The sequence below is a fragment of the Erythrolamprus reginae genome, chromosome 3, assembly GCF_031021105.1.
Source record: "Erythrolamprus reginae isolate rEryReg1 chromosome 3, rEryReg1.hap1, whole genome shotgun sequence".
NCBI classification, from domain to species: Eukaryota; Metazoa; Chordata; class Lepidosauria; order Squamata; family Dipsadidae; genus Erythrolamprus; species Erythrolamprus reginae.
Window position 1 is genome coordinate 147,628,965 of NC_091952.1, and position 12,035 is coordinate 147,640,999.

The 12,035-nt window shown below is 41.1% G+C and overlaps 1 protein-coding gene across 2 annotated transcripts in view; it reads left to right on the plus strand.

Annotated features, from left to right (window-relative positions):
* The window catches only part of SLC24A3 (solute carrier family 24 member 3), a 217,894-nt gene that overhangs the window by 116,777 nt on the left and 89,082 nt on the right, over positions 1–12,035 (plus strand). For both annotated transcript variants that reach the window (XM_070746994.1, XM_070746993.1), the window contains exon 3: positions 3,970–4,046. In XM_070746994.1, coding sequence (XP_070603095.1) covers positions 3,970–4,046 — 77 coding nt within the window. The remainder of the gene's footprint in view (positions 1–3,969; positions 4,047–12,035) is intronic.

Below are 12,035 nucleotides of genomic sequence, written 5' to 3' on the forward strand. Positions count from 1 at the left end.
TTTTCTCAAGATAGCTTTATTCCCTCTCAAATCTCAAGTATGACATCCGTATAGGAGGGAACCAAAAATTGTAACTTATCACTCAACTTCTCTACTCTCCTTCATCAATTACCATACTTGGGAACATACCACAAGTAATCCAGTGCTAGGATCATTTGCAACCCAGGTATCCTAATAATGGTTTTATTTCACTGTATCTAGCTGGACTGGAAAAGACAAATCCAGGGAGAGGAAAAAAGTGATGCCTTCCTGCTTTACTCCCTTCTGTCTCTCTGTCTGACTGTTTGCTTGCCTGCCTATCTGCCTGCCTGGTGTTCACAACTTTTGAATAGAACTTCTGAATATAGAATAGAATAGAATGGAATAGAATTCTTTATTGGCCAAGTGTGATTGGACAGACAAGGAATTTGTCATTGGTTCATATGCTCTCGGTTTACATAAAAGAAAAGATAAATTGTCAAGAATCATGAGCTACAACACTTAACAATTGTCATAGGGTAAAAATAAGCAATCAGGAAACAATCAATATTAATATAAATCATAAGGATGTAAGCAACAAGTTACAATCATATAGTCATGACTGCTCTTTTTTAATAACTTTTAATGAAGTTTTAGTTTTAGATAATGTTTTAGTTTTAGATAATGTTTTAGTTTTAGATAATGTTTGACTTCTTTTTATCTATTTATATTGTATTTTTATTATTGTTGTAAACTGCCCTGAGTCCTTCGGGATTGGGTGGCATAGAAGTCAAATAAGTAAGTAAGTAAGTAAGTAAGTAAGGAAGGAAGGAAGGAAGGAAGGAAGGAAGGAAGGAAGGAAGGAAGGAAGGAAGGAAGGAAGGAAGGAAGGAAGTGGGAGGAGATGGTTGATAGGAACGATGAGGAACTATCTACACCCAGCCTTCCATCCCAAATGGATGGAAGGCTGTGAATAAGGTACTGAGAAGTAAGAGAGCAAACTCATGGTTACTGTTGGAGATGGTATGAATGTATCAAGCATATGTAGGCTATGGAAAATGAATCAGCAGGCCATTTGTGACCTACCGGCTGGAAGCAATCTTCAAGTCTCCTTCCAAGATGCTCTTTCTTATTTAACAGGCCTGTTTTTCCACCACATCTGTCAGAATTCTGCATTTGAATTTGTTGTTACATACCTAAATACCACCAGGATGTGTTTATTTCTGAGATGCTGAGAAAAGACACATTTATGTTTGCCTTGAAATCTTTCTAGAAAACTATTCATGTTCACTATTGGAAACAGTGAATGTTGGGAATTTGAGCCTATGCAGCAAGGTGCTTTTTCTGTGTTTGTTTCTGAGTTAAAAGATGGCTAGTTCTGGATCAAAACACCCTTTGTGATCAAAGACTATTATCCTGGGATCAAAAGCATCTCCGCCTCCCCTCCAATATGCATATCCATGCACTAATTTGGAAGGTTCTCTGCTTGCTATTTGAGAGATGAAAGTAAGAAGCTGGAAAATGACATTAAAATATTTCAGAAGCCTTGATTCCTTGATCAATTTATTTCTATTGCATGTGCTTAGATGTTTTTTTTCTTTGAAGGGAACATTTAATAGAAATTACACATTTTTCAGCAAGAGATAGTACTGGACAAAAGAACAGTTGACCTAGGTCTTCAAATTCAAGATATCAAAGGTAAAGAATGCTTTCTAGTGACCAGTTCAGACTGGGAGCTTCATTAGCTTGCTTTGCTGATGACAAAATGACCACGAATGTAAGTTGCTGAGCAACAACAGTGCTCCAATATGATTGGGCTCAAATTTTATCTATTAGTTTTCAAATAAACAGCTAGTTTGCCACTGTGGGAACTAATTCAGCTACAGTAAAACGATGCTGGTGAACTTTTTTTGGTTTGTGTGCCAAAGGAGAGTGGGTGCATGTGCTAGCATGCACGCACATGCCCACACCCATTCCCTCCCACACATGCATGCACACAACATCTGTGCTGCCCCCTGTGCATGCACACAATCTTCCCATCCCTGCGTATGCACACAGGCCTGGGATGGTGAATAACGGGCAAATGGGCAAACCGGAAATTCGGAAAAACTGACTTCTGTTTTGCCCGTTGTGCTGTTTTTCGCACTCCGGGGCTTTAGGAAGCTTCCCTAAAGAAGGCAAAAAGGCCTTCCCCAAGGCCAAAAATCAGCTGGCTGGCGCAAACATACGTGCTAGAGCTGACGTAGGGCAATGCCTCTCATGCCCTCCGATATGGCTCCACATGCCACCAGTGGCACGCATGCCATAGGTTCATCATCACTGCAGTAGAACCTCCGCCCACGATAACTTCTGACCATGACCAAATTTGGTTCTGACCAAAAAATTCACAATTTTTTTTCGTGGCCAATTTCTTCTTCTGCACCATTTTTTTTTTTGGGGGGGGGGGGGGTAAGCACCAAATTTCCAAAATTAGATTCGGGTCACAATCAAATTGGTTTGCAACCAAAGTTATGGAATGAATTATGGCTGTGACCAGTGGTTCTACTCTATTTTTAAAATCTTAATCACTGTCTAAACATAGTAGTGCTATTCATAAGAAACATACATTACCTAGTGTTTCCTATCATAAACGGGAATGACTGCATCTCCAATGACTGCATCTCTAGGGATTTATCTGTTAAAGTACTGAAGTTTGCAGATGGTAAAAACAATCATTGGTCTCATTCTAGAGAGTGATGAGTCTGCATATAGACGGGAGGTTGAACAACTGGCCTAAGGTGCATAGAACATTCTGGAGGAGAACATACTTAAAACGGTAGATGAGAGTGATTTTAGGAGGAGCCCTTCTATTCTAGAATCCTGAGAAGTTTTGGTTCTATAATCTGCCAGAACGTGAAATGGACTCTTAACATTAGAACTACCATTAAAAAGGCACAACAAAAAAGGCACAAATGTTCTACCATCAACTCAGGAAGTTCAGCCTGCCTAGGGGCTGTTGATACAGTTCTACAAAGGAATTATCTGACATTTGTACTTCTATAACTGTCTGGTTTGGTATAGAAACTCCAACAGATGGTAGGACTGCAGAAAAAATAATTGCAACCAGCCTACCTTCCATAGAAGATATGTCCATTGCGTGGATCAGAAGGAGGACTGAGAAAATATATACAGACCCTTCACATCCTAGACATAAACTGTTTCAACTCTTTCCCTCGAGTGCCACTATAGGGTCTTACATGCCAAACAACTCGACACAGGGAAAGTGTTTCCCCACGTGCTATCACTCTGCTGAACACCTAATTCTCACAGTATTGCCTTATTTCTAAATATATTTACTCATGCTGTATTGCTGTAGTAGTAGTAGTATTATCCTTCCCATCTTCTTTATTATTCCTTCTTATTGGTATTATTATGCTTATTATTACTCTGTTGCCTTACACGTACATTGAGAATTTCTGCACCAGAGACAAATTCCTTGTGTCTTTTTACACTTGGGCAATAAAGTATTCTATTCTATTATTTTCTCCACAATTAGTACTATATGCAGTGATAATGAGAAAATAATAAGTGTAGCCCCATTCACTTTATAATTGCCATCACTGTTTCTCAGTGAATATATCCTCTGATATATTAACTGGATTTGAAATAAGTAAATTATTTCTAAATAAGTAAATTATTGGGAGTTGTTTTGAACTGTAGAGATAATAAAACTCTCAAGTTTGTATTGTCTCATGTCAATCAAAAGTTTTAAAATGTGCTTCTAAATTATGACCTGTATTGTAAGTATAATTTTATTGTTTTAAGAATTTGAAAGATCAAATTTCATTATACACATTTACACTAAGATGTAAAATGAAGTAGCTTGGTAATAAACTGTAGGACAATTTCCATAATATAGGAACATACAAAGATTGCCAATCTACAAAACTATTTTGCTTGTTTAATTAATATATTTTTACTACAGTTCAATTATTTCCAATGTTTTGATTTTCTTTTCTTTTTCTTTCTCAGCTCTCCGTGAATTCCCTAGTGACATCTTTACAAATGAAGATCGGCGGCATGGAGCTGTAATTTTGCATGCTTTCTGTGTGAGTTGTTATCTGCCTACACGCATATTATGTTGGCTGCTTTAAAAGAGATGAAACAGTAAGGGGTCAAATTAATATTGCCTATTCATACCTTAAATATCTTAAAATAAAGGTTCTAGTTTTCAGTAGGAAAAGTGAAATAACTGTTCCCATCAAAGTTCTGATTCACAGGATAAAGCAAAACAACAAATACTGCATGTTTAAAAAGCTTATCTGCCCATTTGAATTGGACTATGGTAGCATCTACTGTATTCTGGCTATGAGGATAATTCAAAGTTTCAGGGTTGAATTCCAGAGAGAATACTGAACTTTGTATCATATGTCTTTTCTGTCATTTCCTGGAAAAAATAGTAAATTAGTTGCTTATTTAAACATACTTTCTCTCTGGGTCTCTCCCCCCACCCTTTAATAAACAAAGATCCAGATCAGTGTCCTCAGTATGCCTAGATTGATGGTAAAGGTCAATTTGCTGATTACTAATTGCTTTCAGCTTGATTCACACACAAGAGCCAAGGAGCTAAGACAGCAAGATGAAAGAAAGGCAACAACATTTTATAAAATCCAATATTGTTCCAAGTTCCACACCACCACAACCACTTAGTAGCCTATTGTTTCTTTAGCCAATAAGCTATTGGAACTATTATTGAAAATGAGAAACTATTCCATTTTCTGTAATGTTTCTGTTATATTTAGTTAATTTCTTACCTATTAATATGATAAACTTATGATCTGTAAGAGTCGTCTTATCGAGAGATGGGTGGCATATAAATAATGATAATGATACCTAGGACACTGTCAGCAACCTGTATCAACCATTAGCACCAGTCAGTGGTATTTGTGATGTAAATAAGTGTTCATTTGACTCTTTCATATTTATTGAATAAAATAGATGGTGATGATGATGATGATGATGATAGACAGACAGACAGACATGCATCTGCTTCATAACACCACAGACTTAACAATTATTGATAAGAAAAACAAAATATCTGGCTAGTACCTGGAGACAGCAGAAGAGAAGAAAAAGAACTGGAGAAGATAATAAAATACAAACACTTGCAAATAAAAATAGACTGGCGGTGGCAAAAGAAAGCAAAAGTAGTACCAATAATAATGGACATCTTGGGTGCAATCACAAAATAACTGGAGCCCCGCCTGGACACCATCAGCATTGGCAAATTCACCATGAGTCAATTACAAAAGGCAGCTTTGCTTGGAACAGCTTACACCCTGCAAAGATATACAGTATTTTAAGACTATCAAACATCCACATCTGCCTACCTCAGGTCCATTGGTGTGATGTCGCCCTTGAATGACTCCCCAGATTCCTGCTAAGAGGTCAATGGAGGATGAGCCCATTCCTGGCATATCAGGAACTGAGTTGATTAATGGTTCTCAATGGTCGCAAAAAGAGAATTGGAGAAGGTTTTATCTGGGGAAAGCTTGTAGTCATAGTTCCCTCTAAGCTGAGCAGTGAGCAATTGCTCACTTAAAAATCATCATCAACTCAGAGTTTTCCAAACCTGCCCAGAAGCCGAGAGGGAAAGAGTGAGAGGGAAGGAGAGAGAGAGGAAGAGAGAGAAACAGATAGAAAAAAGAGAGGAAGGAAAAGAGAAAGAAAAAGAATAAGAGTAAGGAAGAGAGAAAGAAAATCAAAATCTAGTTTGAAACTAGCTCAACTATTTAAGTGGCATTTTGATATTGATAGAGTTGCCCTATTATGAGCTCACTGTTATAGACACACAGTACAGTATTTTATTTTGAAATTCTCTGAGGCAAAACAGGGTGGGTTTTTAATTTTTTTATTTGTTTGTTTGTTTATTTATTTATTTGTGTATTTATTATTTCTGTGCCGCCCAGTCCCGAAGGGACTGCAGCTCAGACACTATACTTTTCCGCCCACCCCAAAAAAAAATTAGAGGGAACACTGCTTATAGTAGCAGACTAACAAAGAGGAGAAGGAACTGCCTTCTACTCTTGATCCAAAAACATACAAGGCAGAGAAAAGGCAGGAGCAACGGAGGTCAGCCAGATTTCTCGTGAGGAGATGGCCCCACCCATCTTGATGGGCACTAGAAAGCTGGCTATTTATACTACAGACAGAGGGGAGGCATTGGTGGGAATAATGTATTGGTTTTCTAGCTATTTGTTTGATTGTCGTGATTCCTGCTTTACTCTGGATTGACCCCCTGCTTGGATTTGTGCCTTGGAGACTCTGAACTTATCTTGCCAAGTGAGTTCTCGTGTGGATTTAAGTTTTGCCTAGTGGATTTAAGTTTGTTTGGTTGAGCTATTTGAGCAACTTTCACTTGTTTATGGACCATTGAGCCGTTGCTTTGTGGACTAATCTTGGCCTGCTTGTGGCTGGACTTAATTGAGACAGTTCTGAGTCTTGGTGAAAGGAATTGCTGGGTAACATTAATAAACTCACTAAACCACATTTACTTGTGTGTGTGAATGAGCAGGGAAGCACAGTTGGAAGCAGGCTGGAAACAACAAATACCCGAACGCCACCGAATAAAGACTGTTACCCTTCGCTTCCTGCATTAAGCAGCAACCCCTGGCAACCCCCAAACCAGGACATTATAGACTTCTTACCTGCAAACCTTCAGGACTCCAGCGGGGGGAGCTGCGAGCTCCAGGAAGCCGGCATTGGTTTAGTCAGCTCAACGTGGGACATTTCGGCACAGGCCAGACCAGCTAGGCCTGCTGATGCCCAGAGAGGAGACAGCGAGCCGATCTCCTCTGCAACCAACAAACACTCAACTGAACTGTGCAGGTCCAGTCGGGATATGTCACCTAGCAAATGAGTGACAGTTCCACTGACCTATGAGGGGAGGGGTGTTATGTATTCATGTAAATAAGCGTATGTAAATAATTTATGCTAATATCCATTTAAATTTGGTCATCTGCATACTCAGCCGCTGATTGGCTCGTCAGTGGGTGGGAAAATCCAAACGGTTGTCAAAGCCAGGCCTACAGTAGGAGAAGCCCTTTAAATAGTGAAACCATGCCGCAAGCTTTGTCTTTTTGCTGTGAACTTTAAGATTGTATCCCTGCAACCTGTTACATTGTTACACAGGCCGATTCCTAATAAAACGAATCAGGTCAAATGTGTCCTTCCAGTCACTCTGATTTAACAAATGGCGATTAAGAATGTTGTGATTTATGAAGTTGCTTAATTTTAGCTCAAGTAGGCAATTGTGTGGTAGTCAAACGATAATATTCAACTAAAAAGATTAGCCATCACACCAGTCAAAGTTTATGTCTTTTGGTCTTGTCCTCCACAAAAGGTGAGCTTGAGGAAGTTGAGGCATTCAGGGCTAGAAATGGTGATGGAGGCACATGTGTATAACTTACATAAAAAGGAACAGACTCCAACTTGGCTTTTTTTTTGACAGCCCCCCTTCCCTCCCTCTTCTGATACCCTGGACTGAAGACAATTTTTTTCAAGGCCTGGCCTCGTTGAAGGCTCAGTGGAGTTTTACAGGACTGAATAAGAGACATCACACAGCAGAATGTTACCATGTAAAATCTCCCCCCCCCCCAACACCTTTTGAATAAGAATCAGGGCTTACCTCTTGGGCATTTTAAAGCTAATGATTCAGAAAAAAGTTTTAGAAAACAAAGTGTGCTTTGTCATTAACAATTTTAATAGAATAAATTCAAAGAAAACCAGAGCACACAAAATCAAACCGTGCCTTCTACAACTTTGTAAATAACAAATTCAAGGACTCAAGACCCTTCTCACCACTAAAAGGATCCAACATGGGTGGTTCTTTATGACATTGTTAGACTTTGTGAAGATTTACATTAATTTAAGATGGGAGACAATAAAAATTAATACTATATTCAAAACAAGAAGCCAACCATTATATGTAATAGAAACATAGAAACAAAGAAGTCTGACGGCAGAAAAAGACCTCATGGTCCATCTAGTCTGCCCTTATACTATTTTCTGTATTTTATCTTAGGATGGATATATGTTTATCCCAGGCATGTTTAAATTCAGTTACTGTGGATTTAATAGAAAGATAGCCTTTCATGACAATATTAATAAAAAAGAATCACTTGACCGTAGTGTGACATATTAAGTAACAAATGTTTAAAATCTGCTTAAAGAGTATAGAGGTTTAAAAACATAGAAAATACATACCGTGTTTCCCCGATAGTAAGACACCCCCGATTGTAAGACGTATCGGGGGTTTCAGGGGGGTCGGCTAATATAAGCCGTACCCCGAAAGTAAGACATATGTCTTACTTTCGGGGAAACACGGGGGTATTGCCGGGGGGGGAGCCATTCCCGGAGGGCTCTTCTTGCCCGGGGTTTTCTTATGCGCTTTGCCCGCCGCCGCGCCCCGGCCTTTGCCCGGGGAGCCCCGTTCGCTGGCCGAGCCTTGCGCGGGGCTGTGGCGTGGAGCGGCCGGCGAGCAGCAGCGGTCCATTTTCAGGCTGCCCAGGATCTCCGCCTCGGGGAGGTCTTCGGCATCGCTCAGCGAGCCCGTGGACATGGCCTCGGGACGGCGGGGGCAGGGAAAGGGAGTCCGCTCGGCTCGCTTCGGACCAGCGCCGTCCTTCGCTTGAGTCTCCCTTACGCAGCGCGCCACCGCCAGCTGGCACCAGGCTGCGTAAGGGAGATTCTCCTGGACGTGCAGCTCCCTCGCCAGCGCCGCGAACTGCTCCGCTGTTTCGGCTAGGGCCGCTGCCTCGCCCGCCGGGTGGCCCAAGCTGGCGGTGGCGCGCTGCGCCCAGAGCTTGGGCCACCCGGCGGGTGAGGCGGCGGCCCTGGCCAAAGCGGCGGAGCAGTTCGCGGCGCTGGCGAGGGAGCTGCACGCCCAGGAGAGTCTCCCTTACGCAGCGCGCCACCGCCAGCTGGCACCAGGCTGCGTAAGGGAGATTCCTTTAAGGGCTGGGAGAGGACGGTTTACAGCTCACGACGTCGCGTTAACCTTACGGGTGCCTCGCGCTCTTCCCGCCGCGGCTTCTTTTACGATCCGAAGGAGGGAGCGAGCGAGCTGAGCCCTCTTTCGCCTCAGGACTGCAACTCAGTACTGGTTGGGGAAAAAGGGAGGGGCAGAGAATTCGGGCCAGAGAAGGCCGCGATTGGCTCCAGGGCCTTTAGGAGGTGGGAGGGGAGGAACCAATCGGAGGTGACGTTTAAGATCTGCGGAAGAACCACAGAGAAAAACTAGAACGGAGGGAAATAAATCCTTCTCCCTCACATTTCCTGTGCAGTGGAGGACTCTTCTCCATTTTGCGGATTGGATGGCAATCTCTGGAGCGGTCAGCGAGATCGGGGAGCGGGAATGGCGGCGGGGGGTCGGGCTGAAAACGAGCCGGCCCCGGTGCCCAGGACAATATAAGACATACCCCGAAAGTAAGACATAGTGGGGCTTTTGGGGATAAAAAGAAAGTAAGACGCTGTCTTACTTTCCGGGAAACACAGTAGTTGGTCCACTCATCTCAATGTGATCTATGTTAATTTGCAGCTTTGAATAAAGCAATCAGATAGATCTCTGGACTATTTTTATGTTATTGGGATGAAAATGTTACTTTGTTTGGTCAACATAAATTGGAATGCTTGATTGGTTGATTGATTGACTGATTGACTTTGAGCTACTATCTAGAATTTTGTTCCTATTCTTTCTGCAGAGGACATGCCAGGGATCACTCAGCCTTTTTAGCCAATGTTAGCTGTAACACTAAATTGTGATTCTTTCTCTTCTAATGCAAATGTAAATGAATAGCCACACATATCTCTTTCATCCTAGATCTGCTTATCGAAAAACTAATCCATAGAGCAGAACAAATGATAAACTTGCATGCACATTGTGCTTTGACATTCTATCTAAATTCAAATCAGCTTTGAAATGCAATAGGAACTAATGAGCTTTCTTGTGAAATGTGTTTCTTTTGAGTCACGGAGGGAATTATAAGAATTTAACTCATAACTAATAGGCAATTAATTATTACTTGCTTATCTCAACTATCCTTATTAGTTTATGCATTATATATTCTGCTACAAAAGATATGTTTGCATAGTGTTCTTGCTTGCTCTTGAATGTCCACATTAGCATTTAGGTAACAATGAAATACTATTATAAAAGAGAAAACAAAATAAAAATCAGCATATAAAAAGTGACATGAAAACAACCTAGAAAATGAACTATGGCAGCATTTGAATTGACTTAAAACCAAACAGCTCAGTCTCTGTGTTTTGTAGGTAGTGATGTAATCAGTTATTATCCTCCTTGTCAGGAGTTCGATGTCCTAAATCAGGATTTTAACGGAGTTAAGCTGGGATAACAGGGTGAGATATCATAAATGCTGTATACAAAACTCTTGACACTGAGGAGAATCATGATGCATGTAGCATTGAAAGGCAGGAATGGAGCATTTTGTTTTTTGAATGTAATTTACCAATTTGTCTGATCAAGAAATCAATGTTTTCTGTTTCCCACTCCATAACTTTTATTACAGCTACACATAATCCTCCTCTGATCTAGATAGTTGTCTTTGCAGGTCTGGCCAGATCTGTTTTGATAGCTATGCCAAGTCTTGGGTCAAAAACATCACACATACAGGAAATCCCTTTGTTTCTGTCCTGCATTGAAGAGGAAGTTCAAAATTCCACATCCTAGTTAACCTTTGCCCAAGTTATTGTATTTTCTCAAAATCTGTTCGGTCTATTTTTGACTTTTATCTTGAGTTGGTAACTGAAGAACAATGTGACCTGTTCAGGAGATGGGTTTATTTGGTTGAAACATTTTAAAGTTGTGATTTCTTGCTTTGTGGTGTGAGTGACTAGCCTACCTTTACTTTCATAAATATGCAAGTGCCCACACCTTTGCTGTTGATTCCAGGGTTAGTTGTGGCTTTCCCTGTGACATTAGGTGATTTGTGTTGTGCGCCAGTTTTGGCCTTTACTGGATCAGGACTCTGAACTCAGTCATTCATTCTCTAGTCATCTCACAGCTGGACTATTATAATGCACTCTAAATGGGGCTGCCCTTGAAGAGCATTTCATTTTACAGCTGGTGCAAAATGTACTGGTGCAGACAGTTTTGGGAGGCCCACGTATGGTTCCTGTAACACTTTCTTCATGAGCTGCTTTGGTTACCAGTCTGCTGCCAGACGCAAGGTGTTAGTGATCACCTTTAAAACTCTTTAAAACCTGGCACAGGTTACTTGAAGGACCATCTCACCCCACTGTGATTGGCTCGATCCACTTACACTGGCAGAAGTGGCATGCTGCTGGTCCCATCAGCCTCGTTTATTTCATCTGGCAGGGTCCAGGAGGAGGGCTTTCTCTGCTGTTGTTCCTGCACTCTGGAACATCTTGCCCCCCACCCCATGTGAGGTTATCCTATTCTTTCATAAGGGCCTACAGACCTAACTCTGCCAATTAGCCTGGGTCCTCATTTTACCGACTTCAGAAGGACGGAAGGCTGAGCCAGCTAAGTGGCAGCCAGCAATAGCAGTAGTTGCAGAATTGCGTTCTAAACACTATGCCAGCTCACTCTGTGAGCTGCCTCAAGTTTTCGGAGAAGGGCGGCATACATACATAAATAATAATAATAATAATAATAATAATAATAACAACAACAACAACAACAACAACAACAACAACAACCAAATTCTGAAGCATAACCCACCAGACATTGTGATCTTGTTTATGGAGAAGGACGGAATACATACATACATTAATAATAATAATAATAATAATAATAATAATAATAATAATAATAATAATAATAATAATAATGACTGACCGAATTCTGAAGCATAACATACCAGACATTGTGATCGTGGCGCAAGAAAGTATGGATCATCGACATCGCAATCCCAGGAAACAGCAGAATTGAGGAGAAGCAGCTAGAGAAATTAGTGAAATACGAAGATCTAAAAATCGAGCTGCAACAACTCTGGCATAAGCCCGTGAAAGTGGTCCCAGTGGTACTTGGCACGCTGGGCGCAGTGCCAAAGGAT